Here is a 24,376-nt window from a genome sequence, read left to right on the forward strand (position 1 = left end):
TGCCTAAATAACCCAGTAAACTGCCACAAGACTAGCAGAACAGAGTCTCAGGAGCCAAGCGCAGACAAGAGGCCCACGGAAGAGGGTAGGAAGGGCGGCAAGGTGGTGCACGCTACACGGACTGGCGGGAGGGAGCCGGGGTGGAGGGGCAGCCCGCCAACCAAGCAGAGCCCCCGAGTCTGGCTTGCAAAAGCAGAGGGGCCGGACAGAGTGTGTTCGGACAGCAAGTGGGACTTAACATCTGGAAGGTTATAAGTTAACAGCTCTGCTCAGAGAGCAGGAAGGCTGGAGGACAACGGGAGGGAGAGCTGCTGAGCCCCAGGACAACAGAGCTCAGTTTGGCGGGGAACAAAGGCGCTCGCCAGTGCCATCTCCCTCGCCCATCCCCCAGCCAAAATCCCAAAGGGAACCAGTTACTGCCAGGGAACTTGCTGGCACCACGCAAACACCCAATGCTGTGCTTCTGTGGATCCACACCTCCGGCGGTGGGTCTGACTCCCTCCCGCTGCTGCAGGACCCCTCCCGAAGTGGATCACCGAAGGAGAAGTGAGCTGAGCCTGCCCCTCCTGCCCCCGTGCACCTTGCCTACCCACCCCAGCTAATACATCAGATCCCCAGCACCACAAGCCTGGCAGTGTGTAAGTAGCCCAGATGGGCCACGCCACCCCACAGTGAATCCCGCCCCTAGGAGAGGGAAAGAGAAGGCACACATCAGTCTGACTGTGGCCCCAGCGGTGGGCTGGGAGCAGACATCAGGTCTGACTGCAGCCCCACCCACCAACACGTGTTATTCAAGACAGCACAGAGGAAGTGCCCTGCAGTTCCGCACCACTCCAGGAACTATCCAAAATGACCAAACGGAAGAATTCCCCTCAAATAATCTCCAGGAAATAACAACAGCTAACAAACTGATCAAAAAGGATTTAAACAATATAATAGAAAGTGAATTTAGAATAATATTCATAAAATTAATCGCTGGGCTTGAAAACAGTATGGAGGACAGCAGAGAATCTATTGCTACAGAGATCAAGGGGCTAAGGAATAGTCAGGAGGACCTAAAAAATGCGATAAATGAACTGCAAAATAAAATGGAAACGACCACGGCTCGGATTGAAGAGGCAGGGGAGAGAATAGGTGAACTAGATGATAAAATTATGGAAAAAGAAGAAGCTGAGAAAAAGAGAGATAAAAAAATCCAGGAGTATGAGGGGAAAATTAGAGAACTAAGTGACACACTAAAGAGAAATAATATACACATAATTGGTATCCCAGAGGAGGAAGAGAGAGGGAAAGGTGCTGAAGGGGTACTTGAAGAAATAATAGCTGAGAACTTCCCGGATCTGGGGAAGGAAAAAGGCATTGAAATCCAAGAGGCACAGAGAACTCCCTTCAACTTGAATTGATCTTCTGCACGACATATCATAGTGAAACTGGCAAAATACAAGGATAAAGAGAAAATTCTGAAAGCAGCGAGGGATAAATGTGCACTAACATATAAAAGGAGACCTATAAGACTTGTGACCGATCTCTCTTCTGAAACTTGGCAGGCCAGAAAGGAATGGCAGGAGATCTTCAATGTGATGAACAGGAAAAATGTGCAGCCCAGAATCCTTTATCCAGCAAGTCTGTTATTTAGAATAGAAGGAGAGATAAAGGTCTTCCCAAACAAACAAAAACTGAAGGAATTCGTCACCACTAGACAGTCCTACAAGAGATCCTAAGGGGGATCCTGTGAGACAAAGTACCAGAGACATTGCTACAAGTATGAAACATATAGACATCACAATTACTCTAAACCTGTATCTTTCTATAATAACACTGAATGTAAATGGACTAAATGCTCCAACCAAAAGACATAGGGTATCAGAATGGATAAAAAAACAAGAATCTATTTGCTGTCTACAAGAGACTCATTTTAGACCTGAGGACACCTTCAGATTGAGAGTGAGGGGATGGAGAACTATTTATCATGCTACTGGAAGTCAAAAGAAAGCTGGAGTAGCCATACTTATATCAGACAAACTAGACTTTAAATTAAAGGCTGTAACAAAAGATGAAGAAGGGCATTATATGATAATTACAGGGTCTATCCATCAGCAAGAGCTAACAATTATAAATGTCTATGCGCCGAATACCGGAGCCCCCAAATATATAAAACAATTACTCACAAACATAAGCAAACTTATTGATAAGAATGTGGTAATTGCAGGGGACTTTCAAACTCCACTTACAGAAATGGATAGATCATCTAGACACATGGTCAATAAAGAAACTAGGGCCCTGAATGATACATTGGATCAGATGGACTTGACAGATATATTTAGAAATCTCCATCCCAAAGCAACAGAATATACCTTCTTTTCAAGTGCACATGGAACATTCTCCAAGATAGATCACATACTGGGTCAAAAAACAGCCCTTCATAAGTTTACAAGAATTGAAATCATACCATGCATACTTTCAGACCACAATGCTATGAAGCTTGAAATCAACCACAGGAAAAAGTCTGGAAAACCTCCAAAAGCATGGAGGTTAAAGAACACCCTACTAACGAATGAGTGGGTCAACCAGGCAATTAGAGAAGAAATTAAAAAATATATGGAAACAAACGAAAATGAAAATACAACAATCCAAACGCTTTGGGACGCAGCGAAGGCAGTCCTGAGAGGAAAATACATTGCAATCCAGGCCTATCTCAAGAAACAAGAAAAATCCCAAATACAAAATCTAACAGCACACCTAAAGGAAATAGAAGCAGAACAGCAAAGACAGCCTAAACCCAGCAGAAGAAGAGAAATAATAAAGATCAGAGCAGAAATAAACAATATAGAATCTAAAAAAACTGTAGAGCAGATCAACGAAACCAAGAGTTGGTTTTTTGAAAAAATAAACAAAATTGATAAACCTCTAGCCAGGTTTCTCAAAAAGAAAAGGGAGATGACCCAAATAGATACAATCATGAATGAAAATGGAATTATTACAACCAATCCCTCAGAGATACAAGCAATTATCAGGGAATACTATGAAAAATTATATGCCAAGAAACTGCACAACCTGGAAGAAATGGACAAATTCCTGAACACCCACACTCTTCCAAAACTCAATCAGGAGGAAATAGAAAGCGTGAACAGACCCATAACCAGAGAAGAAATTGAATCAGTTATCAAAAATCTCCCAACAAATAAGAGTCCAGGACCAGATGGCTTCCCAGGGGAGTTCTACCAGACATTTAAAGCAGAAATAATACCTATCCTTCTCAAGGTATTCCAAAAAATAGAAAGGGAAGGAAAACTTCCAGACTCATTCTATGAAGCCAGCATTACTTTGATTCCTAAACAGACAGAGACCCATTAAAAAAAGAGAACTACAGACCAATATCCCTGATGAATATGGATGAAAAATTCTCAATAAGATAGTAGCAAATCGAATTCAACAGCATATAAAAAGAATTATTCACCATGATCAAGTGGGATTCATTCCTGGGATGTAGGGCTGGTCCAACACTTGCAAATCAATCAATGTGATACATCACATTAATAAAAGAAAAGATAAGAACCATATGATCCTGTCAATCGATGCAGAAAAGGCCTTTGACAAAATTCAGCAACATTTCTTAACAAAAACCCTCAAGAAAGTCCGGATAGAAGGAACATACTTAAAGATCATAAAAGCCATTTATGAAAAGCCCACAGCTAACATCATCCTCAATGAGGAAAAACTGAGAGCTTTTTCCCTGAGATCAGGAAACGACAGGGATGTCCACTCTCACCGCTGTTGTTTAACATAGTGTTGGAAGTTCTAGCGTCAGCAATCAGACAACAAAAGGAAATCAAAGGCATCAAAATTGGCAAAGATGAAGTCAAGCTTTCACTTTTTGCAGATGACATGATATTATACATGGAAAATCCGATAGACTCCACCAAAAGTCTTCTAGAACTGATACATGAATTCAGCAAAGTTGCAGGATACAAAATCAATGTACAGAAATCAGTTGCATTCTCATACACTAACAATGAAGCAACAGAAAGACAAATAAAGAAACTGATCCCATTCACAATTGCACCAAGAAGCATAAAATACCTAGGAATAAATCTAACCAAAGATGTAAAAGATCTGTATGCTGAAAAGTATGGAAAGCTTATGAAGGAAATTGAAGAAGATATAAAGAAATGGAAAAAAATTCCGTGCTCATGGATTGGAAGAATATTTTCAAAATACCAATTTTGAAATTGACTACCCAAAGCTATCTACACATTCAATGCAATCCCAATCAAAATTGCACCAGCATTCTTCTCGAAACTAGAACAAGCAATCCTAAAATTCATATGGAACCACAAAAGGCCCCGAATAGCCAAAGGAATTTTGAAGAAGAAGACCAAAGCAGGAGGCATCACAATCCCAGACTTTAGCCTCTACTACAAAGCTGTCATCATCAAGACAGCATGGTATTGGCACAAAAACAGACACATAGACCAATGGAATAGAATAGAAACCCCAGAACTAGACCCACAAATGTATGGCCAACTCATCTTTGACAAAGCAGGAAAGAACATCCAATGGAAAAAAGACAGTCTCTTTAACAAATGGTGCTGGGAGAACTGGACAGCAACATGCAGAAGGTTGAAACTAGACCACTTTCTCACACCATTCACAAAAATAAACTCAAAATGGATAAAGGACCTGAATGTGAGACAGGAAACCATCAAAACCTTAGAGGAGAAAGCAGGAAAAGACCTCTCTGACCTCAGCCGTAGCAATCTCTTACTCGACACATCCCCAAAGGCAAGGGAATTAAAAGCAAAAGTGAATTACTGGGACCTTATGAAGATAAAAAGCTTCTGCACAGCAAAGGAAACAACCAACAAAACTAAAAGGCAACCAACGGAATGGGAAAAGATATTTGCAAATGACATATCGGACAAAGGGTTAGTATCCAAAATCTATAAAGAGCTCACCAAACTCCACACCTGAAAAACAAATAACCCAGTGAAGAAATGGGCAGAAAACATGAATAGACACTTCTCTAAAGAAGACATCCGGATGGCCAACAGACACATGAGAAGATGCTCAACATCGCTCCTCATCAGGGAAATACAAATCAAAACCACACTCAGATATCACCTCATGCCAGTCAGAGTGGCCAAAATGAACAAATCAGGGGACTATAGATGCTGGAGCGGTTGTGGAGAAACGGGAACCCTCTTGCACTGTTGGTGGGAATGCAAATTGGTGCAGCCACTCTGGAAAACAGTGTGGAGGTTCCTTAAAAAATTAAAAATAGACCCACCCTATGACCCAGCAATAGCACTGCTAGGAATTTACCCAAGGGATACAGGAGTACTGATGCATAGGGGCTCTTGTACCCCAATGTTACAGCAGCACTCTCAACAATAGCCAAATTATGGAAAGAGCCTAAATGTCCATCAACTGATGAATGGATAAAGAAATTGTGGTTTATATACACAATGGAGTACTACGTGGCAATGAGAAAGAATGAAATATGGCCCTTTGTAGCAACATGGATGGAACTGGAGAGTGTGATGCTAAGTGAAATAAGCCATACAGAGAAAGACAGATACCATATGTTTTCACTCTTAGGTGGATCCTGAGAAACTTAACAGAAACCCATGGGGGAGGGGGAGGAAAAAAAAAAGAGGTTAGAGTGGGAGAGAGCCAAAGCATAAGAGACTCTTAAAAACTAAGAACAAACTGAGGGTTGATGGGTGTGGGAGGGAGGGGAGGTTGGGTGATGGGTATTGAGGAGGGCACCTTTTGGGATGAGCACTGGGTGTTGTATGGAAACCAATTTGACAATAAATTTCATATATTGGAAAAAAAATGCCAGTTCCCTTGAAGGTTTACCATTTCTTGATTTCTCTTCTTTTATACACAGTCCCTCCTTTGTAGACCTTGTAGACACTCCCCTACTGAGGATTTTTGACAACAGATTTATGAACTTTCTTTCCTCCCTAACTCCTCTTATCAAGGAGGATGTTAATGTCTAGGAGGTTGACCCAGTTATTGCCATTGCGTCTCATTCTTCCTTCCTGTTTTCATTCTTGCAGGTTCTTTTTGTCGCCTCCACCAACCTATGGCCATACCTGGAACCTCACTGAAACCTGCCTCCTTCTGAAGTCTCTTCTTCAGGTATCACTTTCTCTGACCCAAACTTCCTGTTTTTGCAGCTTGTCTGCCTAAGAACTGCTGTTTGACCAGTCTTAGTCTTCCAATTCATTTCACTTATTTATCTTGTCTTGAGTCAGCCTTTTCCTACAGTCTCTTCTAATTTGTTCAGATTTTGAGTCTCTTTGATCTCTCCCTTGCTGAGGCCTCAAACTTGTTTGCCCCTTTTCCTTTAATTGGAACTGCCTACTGAGATGCAAACCATGATGAATTCAACCCTTCAACTTCTCTGGTTACACATAGACTGCATTGTGCTTGCTAAACATCATCCAAATGAGTCAGATTGGTAGCACTGTATAAATGTATAGCCAGCAAACTTAAAAGAACTTAAAATTGCCTGAATTGCTATCATCCTTCACCAGTTCACTTTCCATTTCTCTCAATAAAATAGTTTCTTTAATTCTTTTCCAATAACCTTAAACCACTCCTTTATTCTCTGCTGACCTAGACTGCAATTTCCCCACCTTTTGCATCTAAACCTATCTACATCTATATTAGGCACTGCTCCCTTCAGTTATAGTGGATATGTCCCTGCATCCCACTATAGGCTATCCTGACATCTATGCTCTAGATCCTTCTGTCCTTATCAGCTATCATACACACCAGCTTTATCTGTCTGCTATCAATTATCACACACACCAGATGTATTTTTAATGACATTTAAATAGTTTTAAGTCATAGCTTAAAAAAAAACCTTGAAACAAACATCTCCTTCCAGTTACTTTTTGTTCTTCTCTCATTCATAATCTCTTGTCTTGAGTTGTATACATTCCCTGTTTCCATGCCCACACCTGCTGTTTTCTCTTCAACCCAATCCAATCTGGACTTTGCTCCCACCACCCCACCAAAACTCTCCTAGCTAAGTTCACTAACATTCTCCTTATTGCTAAAGCAAAATTACATTTTTTAGTCCTGATCTTACCTGACCAATACCTACTAATTGACTAGATTTCCTTCTTTGGTTTTCTAATACCACATATTTTTTTCTTTTTGCCTCCCTCCTATCTGGTCACTTGTCTTCATAATTCAGTAGTTCAACAAATATTATAGAATACCCATGTTTATCAAGCACTGTATGCTAAGCATACAGCAGTAAGCAAGACAACAAGGTCCTTGCCCCAAATATCTTATATTTTAAGGGGGGGGGGGGAGGGAAGAATTAAGTAATTTCATAGAGTCACCAAAAGTTATATGAAGATAGAATAGTTATATTGTTAGATACCACATTAGAACATTTCCTACTCTTTTTCAGCCTCCTTTGCTAGTCTATTCTCCTGAGTTTTAATGTTAGCATTCTTCCCAGCTCTGTCCAGTGTCATGTATTTATGCTGTATTCACTCCTTGGCTGATATTTATTCATGTAGGTTCCATCAGCATGCCTATGCCCCTTAAATTTGTATTTTCACCCCAAACTTCCTCTGACCTCCAAACTTATGTTTAAGTGCTTACCTCAGGGTTCGAGCTGTTGGACGCTCCGCTCTTTTGTTGCTGTACCACCTAGAACAAATTTTCTGTGGCTCTGCAAGTACTGTGGCTGCAGAAGAGAGGCTGGACAGCGGAGGAGCTTTTCACAGTCTCTAGCAGGAAGTGACAGCCTTCACTTTTTCTTACGTTTCCTTAGTCTGAACTAGTCACAGAGTTCAACCTAACTACAAAGGGGCTAGGAAGTGTAGTAAATGGCCAGAAAGGAACCAGATATCTCTGAGCACAAGTAATAGCTACCACAGAAAAAAGTTTGTTTAGACTTCTGTTTCCTCCTTTTTCTTATCAATCACCTTCTAAACGTCTCTTTAATTCAGTAATTTTCTCTATGCCTACAGTAAACTGGAGATGCATTGCCCAGATCGGCCTTCAAAAAAGGACTTGTCTTGGCTCCTGAGCGTGCAATCTGCTAACAGCCTGCAGCCGTCTGCTTCTTTTAGCGTCTGCCTCAGCTGCAGAGCATTACCTGGGCCAAGAGCACACCCAAGATAATGGCCTATATCCCATGACTGATTGTGGCGGGAGTATGAACAAGTCTTTACAGTTCTGCTTCTCCCTCTGACAAAGTTGGTTTTATTTCCCCAGAAAAGGGACCAGGGTAAGGAGAGATGATGAACATCAAAATTTCAAATAAAGACAGGCTCATGTTCCTCCTTTCCACAGGTGTTGATAGTTAATGAACAGCTTGCATACCGATTTCTATTTAAACATTTGCTTTTGGAGGAAATAACCTTTGCCAGTTGGCAATGGGAGGGGTAGGAGAAATTAGATGAAATATTGGGATTTGAGAGATGAATCATTTCCAGCCCAGCTTGCAATGAGGACCCTGTCATTGGTAAGGGGAACACAGACATCCTGGGCAGAAGGTGTATGCCCAATTATTAAAATTCTCTTTGTTGGTGAGGTATGAGAGTATACCCCTGGGGTAGGAAAATATTCCTTGCATAAAGAATCAGACCTGGGGCGCCTGGGTGGCTCGGTCGGTTAAGCGTCCGACTTCGCTCAGGTCATGATCTCACGGTCCGTGGGTTTGAGCCCCGCGTCAGGCTCTGGGCTGACAGCTCAGAGCCTGGAGCCTGTTTTGGATTCTGTGTCTCCTTCTTTCTCTGACCCTCCCCTATTCATGCTCTCTCTCTCTCTCTGTCTCAAAAATAAATAAATGTTAAAAAAAAAAAAAAGAATCAGACCTTTGAGAAGTACTGGAGAAACTAATTATTAGGACAATGAGAATGGATGGCTATTGTCAAGCCCACCACTCCCCTAGAAAAAGATATTCACAATGCAACTCCAAGTGTGAAAGCCAACAGACCTTCCTGGTAGCTTACAAAAACACTCTCCTGCAGGGAAGCAGAGGAAATACTGAGGATCAGGAGTTAATGGAGTGGTAGAACTCCAGATTAGATTAAATGCCCAATCAAGGCAGGTTAATTATGATAAGATCAGGGTCTGGTTGGAGAAGAATGGGATCCTAACATTTGGGAAGAGAACATTTGGGTGGATGACCCTGTACATTTGGAACCACTTGAATCTTCTGAACTCTCTGCAAATGCTAAAGTAAGCCAACCCTTTCTCTTAAAGAGCTAGCCTGCCCACCCCCCTTACTTGAAGGCAATGCAGAGTCCTCTCCCCACAAAACATCATTTGCCCCCCTCCAGAATCTGACCTTACATTTTTATGGCCACTAGGCATATAATTAAGGTTAAGTCACAGAAGAACTCAGGAATATGCTGGTGCTAATAAGGCCTAATATCCTAAAGAATATGTAAGACCTAGACATTGTGTACTGGAGGAGAATCTGTGGGTCTGAAATCTGAGTGCTTAATCAAGGGGACCAGAATATATGATAGGGCAGGGTGAGTTCATTAACTTGCAAACTTTCTAGGGATATTGGGTTAATCAGCTTGGTGAGGACTACAGGTGATGGTGTATTCACTATGGAGATGACTCATAGAGACGTGGAAAAAGCAATGCCCAATGCTAAGTTGAAATACCAGAACACCATAGCAAACAGTAGACCAAGGGATTTAAAAACCCATGGAAGTCAGCATGCTGGAGTAAATACACTTTGTAAGGCCAAAAGCCCCACCATCAAAGGCCTGCAAAATATACCATTAACCAAAGTTATAAACTGTTCTGCTTTGAGCACCAGAATCACTAAAAGTTCAGTGGTAGGTCTCTTCTATAACCTAGGGCTGAGAGTAGGAAAGGCCCTTACTAATAGGCTCATGGATATCACGGGGGGTGGTGGTGGTGGTGACTGGATCTAAATAAAGGCCAAGTGGTAGCACTTAAATGTCAAAATCCAGGTAGATGAAATCATTGTAACAAGTGGAAATTTCAAACTAGTAGCCAGGAAATCTGACCCTGCCCCTTGGTAGACACATCGTGCTCCAGAGATTCAGGGACTTCTCATTAGTAAAATTTTGGGGGTTTCTGTGGACAGAGGCATGCCAGATATCCACTCCAAAATAAAAGACAAATGATCACATCTTGCACTCCCCACAACAGAAAAGGAAGTTTAACACCTGGTTGGTATCTCTGAGTTATGGAGCAGTATATGCCATTATCCCACATCTGGGAATACTGCTGTGGCCCATATGGCTGACACTAATGGCTGCTAGCTTTGGTGGCACGTGGGGCACACAAGAGCTCTGCCACAGGTCTAGATTGTGGTATAAGCAATAATGCTGCTCTGGCCATACAACCTGGAAGGCCCTATAATATTAGAAGTATTGATGACAAGTAACATGACCAGTGGAGCTTGTGGCAAGCCCACGTATAGGGGAATCACATACGGTTTCTGAGGTTTTGGAGCAAGGCCATAAAATTTGCCTTTTGAAAAACAATTCATGGCATGCTCTGGTGGAGGAGCCCCTGACCATGGTATTCTACTTGATTGATCATGTATCCATAAATGCCCATCATGAGCTGGAGTCTATTAGGGCCATCATGTCATAAAGTTGGTTGGGTGCAGCAGCAAACCATCATCATGTGGAAGCACTACATCCAGATAACTTTAGCAGTATCAGAAGGCAAGCTGCATCAGCAGAGAGCCCAGACTGCCATGTCATTCATCAGTATTAATGTTGGACCAGTGTCCTTCCTTTGGTTAATAACCTATGACTGACTGACAGAGAAAAAAATGTGGTCTCGGCTTCTGGATGGGTTGGCTGGATATGTAGGTGAAAACTGAAAATGGATGGCCAACTGCCCTGTAGCCTCACTAGGAGTAGCCTTTAAAGGCAGTGGTAAGAGAAAATTCTCCCAGTGGGTGGAGCTTTCGGCAGGACCCTCACCCATATGTCCATCCGCACCTAGCCTGCTTGTCTGCAATCTTTCAATGTTTCTTCTTCTAGGTCCCTGACCAGGCTGTTAGGTCATTCATCGCTACCCTTGATCTCAGGCCATATCTTCTTCTTCATAAATAGGATTACCTCTTTTCTTAGAAATCAGACATCTTCTATGAAATTCATTTTGTCTAATAACAAACCAGAGAACTATTTATCCTCTTCCGCTTTGTCACCTAATTCATATCCCTAACTCTTTCAGGGCAAAGCTTGCTCATAACCTAAGAAATTTTTATTCCAGTAGTTATCTACTCTCCTTTCAAAATCATGGGTGTAGTATTTTATGTATAGTATACTACTGCAATAATAAAAACTCAAATAATTGCAGAATGATCATGATAAGTTTGACTAGTATAGGAATAGTGTCCATAGTATATCTTTCTTTAAACTAAATAATAAATCTTTTTTTTTCTTTACTAACATCCCAATTTCTTATGGTTCTTTTATATCTCTTTCATATACTTTGCTTTCCAAAGCATTTTCTTTCCTTTTCCTTTTGGAAGAATTCTTTTAAAAAGAATATCAATTAGAACATAAATAATATTTGATTAATTGGAAAGTTATTTTGCAGTTTGCTTCACCTTAACTTACCAAAGGAAAAAAAAAAGGCTGATAAAATTTGTGATTGCTGACAAATGTATTTGGTCCTCCATTTACATATCAAAAATGAACCAAATTTTCCATTCATTTAAAAATGTAGCTCATGGTCTAATGAACTCTCGGTTACTATTTCTGAACTACATTTTAGTGATTTCTGTCTGTGATTAACTTCAATTTAGTCATTTCTTTAAATTCAATGCTATTTCAAAGAACTTTTTCTGCTTGATGTCTTCAAGATCTGTTTCATAGAACTATGTATTCCATTAACACTGTGACAAAAATATTATGTGAGGTTTTTTTCCTTGTCATAGATAATAAAAGTCAATGAAATAACATCAATATTTTAATACAAAAATTTGAAAAGATACTGAGCCATAAATTTTTTAAAAATAAGCAAAATAAGAATCTAAGGGTTATATTTTTCAAGTGAATATTTTGAAACAATAGTTCATTATTTTGGAAATGGGGCTGGTTTAAAAAAAACAGATCCTTTAATACTGATTGTATCAAGAAATTTGGTAGTACTTATAAGTTTCTTGAAATAAGTGAAACCATTGTAAATGTGGCATAACTTACAGCACTATATTTTATTTTACTTTCACGTATAAAAAAATACCTTTATGGATATAAAGTGAAAGAGACAACTACCATCTGGATTTTCTTATAGGTTTGTGTGAATATTCCTATAGGTTTGTATGAATATTAAAATACAAAAAATACACAAAGACCTAGAAAGAATCCTTCCATGTTACATGTATCAAGTTCAATGTTTAAAAACAGTGGCTCCATGCAAGGAAAATCTATTTCCTTAATTTAAGTAAAAATAGTTATTTTAATCAGTATGAAATAAAATTTTTAAAAATTATTCATAATTAACATCCTGAACATATTGATCAAAGCACCTAATGATTTAAGTCTTATAAGGAATGGGGTCATTTAAGTGTAGCTAGTCATTCAGACAAATAGGCAAAATGACAAAGAATTCTATACACATTTGTCAAGAGTATACGATGTTTATGTTCTACAAATGAAACATTTTTATGTTCAATATTCAAACATTTTCTGATGTTGATAAAACATGCATTTTCATAACTGAACTCCTTCCAATATTAAAGATAGCTCAGTACTTTTTGTATTTAAAGGGTGAGATACAGGCCTTCTTGACAGATTACATTTTTGTCTAACTTTTCTCATATAATTATTATATCTTTTAGACAAACTAAGTTTACTTGTACCCCAACTGACAATAAGATTTAAATCTTCTTGTAGTGAAGTATTTGATCTCTTCTTATCTTTTATTCTAGTACCAAGAGTCTTCTTTGGATTATGGTTAATATGTTTACAGTCCTTGGCCATCTTCTGGCTTTGACCAGTGTGCCATTTTTCACTGATACATGGGCTTTCCATTGCAGTGAGACATATAATATTCTTGTTAGTAATGGAAGGAAGAAATGCTTGAGATGACATTTTTCCAATGTGTTCAGTGAGTGAATCTTGAAGATACTTGGGGAAATGTTGGCTAATTTTATATTCATAGATTAATCTTCTTGAGTTTGAATCATCTAACTTGATGGAGAATAGATCATCTATTGTTATATTCTGATAGGTATCTGTTGGACTTTCAGGTGTATTCGACTTTTCAGAATCATGTTGAGGTATGCTAGGTAAAATTTCAAGTCTATTTTGTTTTAAGACTAATCCAGTACCGGGAATGAAAAGTTCTGGTTCTTCCTGTTTTGACAGATGAGTGATGTTTGTGTTTGAAATGGACTGATGTGTGTGTCCATTTACTGCTGTATCTTTCCAGATTAAAGGGTTATATATAACTTGTCCATCAATAGGGCATGAATTGCACTTGTATAATAACCAACTGTCAATACATTTCCTATGAAACTAAAAAAAAATTACGAATTAATTAGAGATATAATTGTCTTGTTTATAATGTACATTATCTATGCAAATTTCTCCAGGTTTCATTATTATGTTATTATTAAAACTAGCAAAATGGAAGATAACTATAATTTATCAAGTTTTATGGAAATATTTTGAAGAGTAAAACTGAATTGGTTATGGACTGATGTCTATTTTCAACATTAAAATGGAAATCCTTCTATGGATTTTTTTTTTGTAATCTCATGAAATCTTACTACTTAAGTCATCAATTTCACTGTTGCTTTCTAATGAATGACATGTATTAAATAATAAAAATAGGCATAACCAACTAGACTTGGAAATAGATCTGGTAATGGTAAGATATAAAATAGATCTGGTAATGGTAAGATATAAAATGGTAAAATACAAGATATAAAAAGATATAAAAATAAATCACATTCTTGGGAAGAAAAAACCTATCAGACATTTTAAATAAAGGTGACTCTAAAGCTATAAATATTTACAGTAACTTTATTTCAGAAAAAACCTGGTTACCAAATATATAATGATCAAACAACATTAGACTTTAATTCTAGTGAATTCATTTGAAATAAAAACTATGTCAAATTAAGCATCTGTTTCATCCAAAGAATCACAAAACACGTTAAGTTAATATTCTATAAGCTTTTTCTTTCTGCAAGTAACTGAAGTAAGATAAAATAATCTAACTTGAAGAGCCATTTATCTTTTCTGCATAGCATATACAGAAATGAGTCCTAATCAACAAAAATCCATCCACAGGGGACAGAGCTGCCTTCTCAATGGTCTCTGCTGGGGCTCTTCTACCATACACTGTTCAATATGAACATCTCTGCACATGATATAACTAAAAAGTGACAGGAGAAACTTAAACTGTCAATTCATTTATAAACACTGGCCCTACAAGGAAAGACAAACTAAAATGATGTGACTTCTACCTTGTGAGCACATGGTAGCAATCTTGTATGTTGACCAAGACAAAATGCCTTCAAACAAAGTCGACACTGGTAGCCTGGAGCAAGCAGCTTACTAGTCTTTGTAATCAGTAAGAGAGGCAGTGACTTTACCACTTGTTTTGGTGTGTAAACTTGGCTGAATGAGAATGAGCAGAAAGATATTAATGTTTATATGTGATTATAGATCAGGAAGTAGTCAATAGCACAGGTAAATTACCTCCATATAAATAATGTAAACGAATCCAATATTTTCTTGAACTGAAGGTAATAAATCTCATACACTATAAAGTTAAAAAATCTACTATATTGATGCTGAACAAGATAGGTCCAACTTCAACATCAACTTCATAAATAACAAAATTTAATTTAGTCATTTCAAATAAAAACCCTAACCTGAAATTTTTTGATTTGCCCTTTTTAATGTATATGCAACAAGAACAAAATTTTAATAAGAAACATATACTCAAATTATTTCAGTCTGAGCCAATACATACACCTTGTGTTTAGAAAAATACAATCCAATTCACTCTGCCATCTGGTAGGAAGTAAGGGGCACAGTAAGCCACATTAAATATTTCAGGCTACTATGATAAATTGGTAGATACGAATCTAGGAGGAAACTCATTTTCCCTTGGGATATGTTTACTACTTTAGTATTGTTAGACTATGTTAATGTGACTCTAAAAGTACCAAACCCATTTTTGTACCAGAAGTTCGAACCAACATAACTCAGATCAATGTAAATTAACTGCTATTTGATGCCATTACCAACTGATGACACAGATAAACATTTAAAAACACAACTTAGCTAAAGGTTAGCACATTCCTATTATTCAAAAGTCATTCAGAAAATAGTTCAAATACAGGCATACCTTGGAGATATTGTGGGTTTGGTTCCAGACCACCACAATAAAGTGAGAACCACAGTAAAGCAAGTCAAATGAATTTTTTGGTTTTCAGTGCACATAAAAGTTATGTTTACATTATACTGTAATCTATTAAGTGTGCGATAATACTATGTTTGAGAAAGCAATGTACATACTTGAACTAAAAAATGCCTTACTGTTAAAAATGCTAACATTATTTGAGCTGTCAGTGCATTATAATATTTTGCTGGTCTTGTCTCAATGTTAAAGACTGCTGACTGATCAGGGTGCTGGTTGCTGAAGGTTGGAACGGCTGAGACAATTTTTAAAAACAAGGTAACAATGAAGTTTGCCTCATCAACTGACACTTCCTTCCATGGATGATTTTTCTGTAACATGTGATACTGCTTGATTGCAGTTTACCCACAGAAGAACTTATTTCAAAATTAATCAATACTCTTAAACCCTACAGCTGCTTTATTAACTAAGTTGATATAATATTTTAAATCCTTTGTTGTCATTCCAACAATCTTTACAGCATCTTCACCAGGAATAGATTCTCTCTCAAGAAACCACTTTCTTTGCTCATCCATAGGAAGCAACCCCTCACCTATTTAAGTTTTATCATGAGATTGCAGCAATTCAGTCATATACTCAGGCTCCACTTCTAATTCTATTTCCCTTGCTATTTCCACCATATCTGCAGTTACTTCCTCCACTGACATAGTGAACCCCTCAAAATCATCCATGAGGGTTGGAATCAACTTCTTCCAAACTCTTGTTAATGTTAATATTATGACCTCTCCCCATGAATAATGTTCTTAATGGCATCTAGAATGGTGAATTTTTTTCCAGAAGGTTTTCAATTTACTTTGCCAGATCCATCAGAGGAGTCAGTATGACAACTATATCCTTACAAAATGTATTTCCACACTTCTGGGGAAGATGGCAGAGTAGGAGTATCTTAGGATCACCTTGTCCCATTTGTACACCTACATAACACTCACATCAGGTTAAATAACCCAAAAAATGACATGAAGACTGGAAGAACAGACTGTTCACAGCTAAATGTAGGGAAGAGTCTACATCAAAGAAGGTAAGGAGGGTGGAGATGCAGTTGGGAGCCAAACTGACCTGTGGTACTGTCCAGAATGGGGAGAGATGCCATTAGTGTGGAAAGGGGGGAGGACCAGACCCCAAACCAGGCACTTCAGGCACGGGGAATCTGCACTGGGAAGACGAATCCCCATAACATTTAGCTATGAAAACTAGAGGGGCCTAACTTTGTGCATTCTTATAACCAGTGGGGCTTAACAACTGGAACTTTAAAAATCAAAAGGGTTGGCTCTGGGAGAGCCAGAGGGATAAGAAACTGAGTCTCCACCCTAAAAGAGCAAAACAAACAGCCCCACTGAGATCAGCATAGAAACGGCAGTTTAAAAAATGCCTGGGATATACAGGAAGGAGATGTATTTGCAAATCTCAGAGTATGTGCTGGAGAGGAAGCAATCTTTGGGAGATAATTCCAAGAACCAAATAGCTGGTGGGCACCATTTCCCTCCCCTAGCCCCCAGTCTAGATACACAGACATGTGTGGGAACAAGTGCAGTGCCAACACTCAAATGGGAAAACATCCCATGCTCATGGATTGAAAAAAAAAATTGTTAAAATGTCAATACTACCCAAAGCAATCTACAGCTTTAATGCAATCTCTATACAAATACTAACAGGGGCACCTGGGTGGCTCAGTCAGTTAAGCATCTGACTTTAGCTAAGGTCATGATCTCATGGTTCGTAGGTTTGAGCCCCACACTGGGCTCTCTGCTGTCAGCACAGAGCCTGCTTCAGATCCTCTGTCTCTCTTTCTGCCCTTCCCCCACTTTCATGCAGGCGCTCTCTCTCTCTCTCTCTCAAAATAAATAAATAAACTTAAAAAAAAAACTACCAACAGCATTTTTCACAGAACTAGAACAATCCTAAAATTTGTATGGAATCACAAAAGACCCTGAATAGTCAAAGACCTCTTGAAAAAGAAAAACAAAGCTGGAGGTATCACAATTCCAGATTTCAAGTTGTATTACAAAGCTGTAGTAATCAAAACAGTATGGTACTGGCAGGAAAACAGACATATAGATCAATGGAGCAGAACAGAAAGTCCAAAAATAAACCCACAATTATATGGCCAATTAATCGTCAACAAAGGAGGCAAGAATATGCAATGGAAGAAAAGTATCTTCAATAAATGGTTTGTGGACAGCTGCACAGTTATATGCAAAAGAATGAAACTGGACCACTCTCTTACATCATATACAAATATCAACTCAAAATGGATTGCAGACCTAAATGCGAGACCTGAAACCATAAAAATCATAGAAGAGAGCACAGGCAGTAACTCTTCAAATATCAGCCATAAGAACATCTTTCTAGCTATGTCTCTTGAGGAAAGAGAAGCAAAAGCAAAAAAAGAAAAAAAAGACAAAAAACCTATTAGGACTACATCAAAATAAGAATAAAAAAAACTTCTGCACAGCAAAGTAAACAACAAACAAAACTAAAAGCCAACCTACTGAATGGGAGAAGATATTTACAAATGACTTATCTGACAAGTGGTTAGCATCTAAAATGTATAAAGAACTTACAAAACTCAACACGAATCAAATAATCTAATTAAAAGTGGGCAGAGGACGTGAACAGACATTTCTTCAGTGAAGACTTACAGATGGTCAACAGACACATGGAAAGATGCTCAACATCACTAATCATCAGGGAATCACAATAAGATATCACCTCACACCTTCCAGAATGGCTAAAATAAAAAATACAAGCAACAACATGTGTTGGTGAGAATGTGGACAAAAAAGGAACCCTCTTGTACTATTGGTGGGAATGCAAACTGGTATGGCCCCATTATTGAAGACAATATGGAGGTTCCTCAAAAAATTAAAAATAGAAGTACTCTATGATCCAGTAATCACACTACTGGGTATTACCCAAAGAATATGAAAACACTAATTTGAGAGAATATATGTGCCCCTATGTTTATTGCAGCATTATACACAATAGCCAAATTATGGAAACAACCCAAATGTCCACTGATAGATGAGTGGACAAAGAAGATAGATGAATGGACAAAAAAGAAGTATACACACACACACTGGAATATTACTCAGCCATAAAAACGAATGAAATCTTGCCATTTATGACAACATGGGATGTAGAGGGTATAATGTTAAGTGAAATAAGTCAGTCAGAAAAAGACAAATACCATATGATTTCACTCATATGTGGAATTTAAGAAACAAAACAAAGAATAAAAGAGACAAGCCAAAAAACTCTCTTTTTTTTTTAAGTATTTACTTATTTTGAGAGAGAGAGAGATAGAGACAGAGACAGAGAGAGAGAGAGAGAGAGAGGGAGAAAGAGAGAGACAGAATGAGAGTAGGGGAAGGGCAGAGAGACAGGGAGAGAGAGAGAGAGTTCCAAGCAGGCTCCCCCAGCATGGGGCTTGAACTTATGAACCATGAGATAATGACCTGAGCCAAAATCAAGAGTTGGGCACTAAACTAACTGAGGCACCCTGGCACCTCAAAAAACTCTTAACTATAGAGAACAAATTGGTGGTTACTAAAGGGGAGGTGGGTGGGGGATGCATGAAGTATGTGAAGAGGATTGAGTACAGTTATCAGGATGAGAACTGAGTTATATGTAGAATTGTTGAATCACTCTATTGTGTACCTGAAACTAATATAACACTGTATGTCAATTATACTGGAATTAAAATTTAGAAATGTATTTCTTAAATAATAAGACTTGAAAGTCAAAATTACTCATTGATTCATGGGTTGCATGCTATGTTCTATTGTGTTTCTTATCACTCTACAGATATATTTCCATAATATTGCAGAAACTGCTTTTACCAAGATCATCTAATTGTCAACTAAAAAAAATACCTGTGATTGTCAACTAAAAAAAAATACCTGTGTATTTTTATTATTTAATGTGGTGAGTATTCCTTATCTTGAAACTCTCTCCTTTTATTTAATCCACTTTCTCTGCCTAGAATGTTTCTCTACCTTAATGTTCTCTTGTCTCTACCTACAATATCTTCAACACATTTAGTTATACAATTTATTATCCAAATAGGTTGAAGTGTAATAGCCAGAGCCTAGGAACCTAGCCAGAGCCAGAGGAAATGGAGATGGAGAGCCTTAGTATAGGCTTATTATATACCCACAAGTTATTTTATGCTTCATAAGAGCTGTGGTCTACAAAGTGTCTGAAGCACCCACAGGACATGGGTAAATATCCACTGGATTGGACAGAAATGTATGTGTGTTTTTGTGTTAATGAGAGTAAGGACAATTTTTATGTGGATAATTCACTAAAATTATTATTATTACTAATAAAGGGACTTTATTTATTTATTTATTTATTTACTCAGAGAGAGAGTGCAAGTGGAGGAGCTGCAGAGGGAGAGAATCTTAAGCAGGCCCCACATTAAGTGCAGAGCCCAACATGGGGATCCATCTCATGACTGTGAGATCATGACCTGAGCCGAAATCGAGTCAGACACTTAACTGACTGAGTCACCCAGGTGCCCCTGAAGTTATTTTTAAAAACTAATTTTATCCCATATCCTTTCAAAATTATTTCTTTTGTATATTTTTATAGCTAATGTGTTAATAATACACAGTATATTTAATTTTCTTTAGTAAGGAATATGACAAAAAATTTGAAGGCCTGTCCACTAATAAACAGCTCAATCAAGGTTGTGAAATACAACCAATCCACTCAGCATTTTTCCTCCATGAGGGAGAAACAGTGGGGGAGTGAGGCAGAAAAGACTTCCTTCCCCTAGAGATCAATCGCTTCAAAACAAGTATCAAATCCCCCTGTATTTTTTTAATAACTTATGTCATTTTTAATTTTACATTTACTTAGATGATCAATTATTTACTGAGGAAACTACTATATCCCTAATGCCTAGTAGAATCTCTGGTAGTATTAATAATAACAGACATTATTTGAGTATTTGCTGTGTGTCTGAATCATTTTATATTCACAAAATTCCTATGAGGCTGGTTTTATAATTATCCACATTTTATTTATTTATTTATTTATTTATTTATTTATTTATTTATTATTTTTTAATGTTTGAGAGAGAGAGAGAGACAGAGCACGAGCAGAGCAGGAGCAGAGAGAGAGGGAGACACAGAATCTGAAGTAGGCTAGTAGGCTCTGAGTTGTCAGCACAGAGCCTAATGTGGGACTCGAACTCACGAGCCACAAGATCATGACCTGAGTTGAAGTCAGACATTCAACTGATTAAGCCACCCAGGCATCCCATCCGCATTTTAAAGATGAAAAAAATGTGGAAGAGAAGCAAAGTAGTTAACTAGCCCAAAAGTCACACTGCCAACTTATAGTTGTACAAGGATTAGATTCAGGCAGTCTGACTCTAAAGCCTTCCTTTTTACTTGCATAACAATGTAACTAGGATATAATTGATATTTACTGAATAAAGGAATGAATAAAACTTATTCAAACTGAAACATTATTTAAATGTGCCAAGTCACAAAAGAAACGTAAGCTTCACTGAGAATCTTACCCTTGCTTTCCTTGAAAATGTGGCATCTTTTCTTCTGTCTCATTTTTAATATCTACATATTTTACAGTTTCATCTGATCTCGTTTCTAGTGATCTCCATCTTTGATTTCTCTTCTGTAATAGGTAAAAATAAATGTTACTTTGCGAATCATGGAAATTTTTAATTTTGTGGATTAAAATCAGCCACCTATTAACAACATAATGTGAATAATATTCATTTAAAAATTTTTAACATTAAAAATTTATAAATTATTAGTGAGTCTAATATACTATTGTACAGCTACTATAATAACATTACTTTTTAAGGTAAGAATATTAATGAATAATGGTAATTTTTTTTTTAAATTTTTTTTTTCAACGTTTATTTATTTTTGGGACAGAGAGAGACAGAGCATGAACGGGGGAGGGGCAGAGAGAGAGGGAGACACAGAATCGGAAACAGGCTCCAGGCTCTGAGCCATCAGCCCAGAGCCCGACGCGGGGCTCGAACTCACGGACCGCGAGATGGTGACCTGGCTGAAGTCGGACGCTTAACCGACTGCGCCACCCAGGCGCCCCGATAATGGTAATTTTTTTGTGGATGTTTTATCTTGTCTAATAGGTAGAAGGTAGAATTATTATTCAACATCAGGAGGCATTTACTTCTAAGTGTACGGTATAAAGGATTGAAATAAAATTTCATTATTGTTGATGTAAGAAAATTTAAAACCATAAGTTGTTGTCAATAAGTTATGCCAATTAGAAATGCTGAGCTTTTTTTAAAATGAATTTTCAAGTTTAGTGGCTGTAATTCCTATACTTAAGATTTATGTGTAATGTCATCAGATGTTTGTTATTGTTAGATTTTATAAACTACCAATGTGAGAGTTAGTTGCACTGTACATCTCTATGAAAAAGAATTCTCCTAAAAATATAGTCTTAGGTTTTTATTAAAAAACAATCATCTCTATTCCAAAGTGTTATGTATTATTATTCCTAGATTTACTTTATTTAGATTTACAACAGGATAAATACAAACACCATATAATTCAAGATGGAAACTGTACCTCACGAAATGTAAAGGGATGAGAAAGATGGCAGCAACTATCAAAACATTCCTGGCATAAGTGATATTCTATGCATTTGGTACACCTAAAAAGGCAAAATATTAAGACATACAAGAAAAAAACCAATTATTTTGATGGTTTTGGTGAAAAATTCCAGCTAAAATTTCCTGGGAACTAGGCAGATAGGACAAGGCCCATCTTTTCTCACCTGTTATTATCTTCCTACCACTACTGTAACAATTACAGCAAATTTAGCAGCTTAACAACACAACTTAATTATCTTATAGTTTTGTAGGATAGAAGACTGACATAGGTCTCAAGGGACCAAAATCAAAGGGTCAACAGGGTTGCATTTGTTTCTGGAGGTTCTAAAGGGGACCCCTTTCCTTGGTCTTTCCATTTTCTAGAAGCTGTCTACATTCCTTGGCTTAGCTTGTTGTCCTTTCCTTTATCTTCAAAGCAAGCAATGCTTTGTCTCTCTGGGCTTTTCTTCCAAAGTCACATCTCCCTCTGACTCTTTTTTTGCCTCTCTTTCCACTTTTAAGAACACTTGTGATTACATTGGGCCCAGGCAATCAAGAATAATCTTCTTACTTCAAGGTCAGGTGTTTAGCAATCTTAATTACATCTGCAACCTTAATTCCCCTATGTTAGGTAAGTTCTGGGCATAAGAATGTGGACATATTTGGGAAGGCATTATTTTGTCTACCACACAATCCTTCCATGATTTCTTTCCACAGTACCTTAATTTTCATTTCTTTCTTTATCTAAATTCCTATAGGATTTATAGCCTATTAGATATTCTATCGTTTGATTAGCCAGTGTTTTCCAATTGTTTCAAGAATGTGAGAGTTGTGCTTAGCAGAATACTTCTTAAAAATAAAAATTATATTCCCTTTTTTCTCACAATATGTAAAAAGTTATATGTATAAAAAGTTATTAAATAAACAGAAACTTCACTTTCCACAAAAGCTTTAATCTCAAACTTACATCATTTATAAAAAATTTTGCAATAAATACATAATTTTAATTTACTTGCAGCAATATTTACCAAACAAATAATATTCTGGGCAGTAATCAAACAAACTTATTTTCTTATGCAAGTTATTAAAGTTTTAGAAAACTATTTCCATGAGAAATCTGGGAAAATATGTCCTTTAAACATTTAGAAGCGCATGCACTAATTTATTATTGTTATTATTTTAACATTAACCAATCATAGCAATGGAGCATTTTATTTGATACACCAAATTTTGCTAGGCAAGAAAAAATTAAGTATCTCTATATTTCAACATATATATGTGTGTGTGTGTGTGTGTGTGTATACATATACATATGTATACATATATACATATGTACATACATATACATATATATATATATATATATATATATACATATACACACACACACACATATATATACGTATTTAGAATTAACTCCATAAAAGATAAGTAGCTCTGTTGTGAAACTCTAATGAAGAAGGAACTGAAAAGCTTTCTAGTTTGTCTCCTACTCAATACATTACTAAAACTACTGGGAATAGTTTTTCAGGCTAATGACTAAAATGTCAGTATCTGAGGGAAAGAAATGAAGGTGAAGTCACAAATATTGAAATAAATTCTTTAATTTGTAAGACAGGACTGATACAGAGGTAAGTAATTGTAAGCCAAACCTAGAGTGGAGAAATTATTCTCCAAGTGTAGGGCAGTAAGCAGGGAGCAAAACAGTGGACCTGTATTTGGAACAAGTCTCCCCAGAATGTGCCACTTTGGCATGTGGATTACTTTGAGCTCAAGTCAATCAAGGCCCAAAAAGAGTCAGGAAGAGCTTTTTATCTCCCCCTCAACTACCTAAAGGAATTTAGATAGAGGCCCAGTCCAGGAAGAGAGCTATCACCAGAGATAACTAGAAAGAGTATGTACTAGGTATGGTAAACTGGAGGGAGCTCAGCAGGACCTCTTTGTTCAAATTCCTCTCTGTGTCCTATTGTCTCACCATGGCTTGACATTTGTTTTTCCCATCTTCCCATAAATTGTCCTCTTTCCCTTTGAAGACACGAACCCCTACCCCTTTCTCCTTAGCCCAGGATGGCTTCTAAGCCTTAACTGCTTGTCTTTGAAACTTTCATGTCAGTGTGAGGCTCCTGCATGAACAAATTTAAATTTGCTTTTTCTGCTATTAATCTGTCTTACGTCAGTTTAATTAATAGACCAGATGAAAGAACCTAGAAAGGTATAGAAAATTTTTTCCTCCTGTACAAGGGGTAGTGTGAAGAATCATCCACAAAGACAGAGCAGTCAGAAAACTCAGAGGAAAAGAGTGCACTACCATTAACAAAACACTTAAAAGAAAGATTTGAAATTATCTACAAAAGC

The 24,376-nt window shown here is 37.5% G+C and overlaps 1 protein-coding gene and 1 long non-coding RNA gene across 4 annotated transcripts in view; both read right to left on the bottom strand.

Annotated features, from left to right (window-relative positions):
• The window catches only part of LOC123599193, a 62,559-nt gene extending 54,830 nt beyond the window's left edge, over nucleotides 1-7,729 (bottom strand). The window contains exon 1 of the long non-coding RNA XR_006713030.1: nucleotides 7,633-7,729. This is a non-coding gene — a long non-coding RNA (uncharacterized LOC123599193). The remainder of the gene's footprint in view (nucleotides 1-7,632) is intronic.
• A 4,880-nt stretch (nucleotides 7,730-12,609) lies between these two features.
• Nucleotides 12,610-24,376, bottom strand: part of ZSWIM2 (zinc finger SWIM-type containing 2) — a 33,099-nt gene continuing 21,332 nt past the window's right edge. For all 3 annotated transcript variants that reach the window (XM_045480450.1, XM_045480452.1, XM_045480451.1), the window contains 4 exons: nucleotides 21,999-22,083; nucleotides 20,954-21,066; nucleotides 14,462-14,615; nucleotides 12,610-13,505 (listed from right to left, as the gene is read on the bottom strand). In XM_045480450.1, coding sequence (XP_045336406.1) covers nucleotides 12,699-13,505; nucleotides 14,462-14,615; nucleotides 20,954-21,066; nucleotides 21,999-22,083 — 1,159 coding nt within the window. In that variant the 3' untranslated portion in view covers nucleotides 12,610-12,698. The remainder of the gene's footprint in view (nucleotides 13,506-14,461; nucleotides 14,616-20,953; nucleotides 21,067-21,998; nucleotides 22,084-24,376) is intronic.

The sequence above is a fragment of the Leopardus geoffroyi genome, chromosome C1, assembly GCF_018350155.1.
Source record: "Leopardus geoffroyi isolate Oge1 chromosome C1, O.geoffroyi_Oge1_pat1.0, whole genome shotgun sequence".
NCBI lineage: Eukaryota > Metazoa > Chordata > Mammalia > Carnivora > Felidae > Leopardus > Leopardus geoffroyi.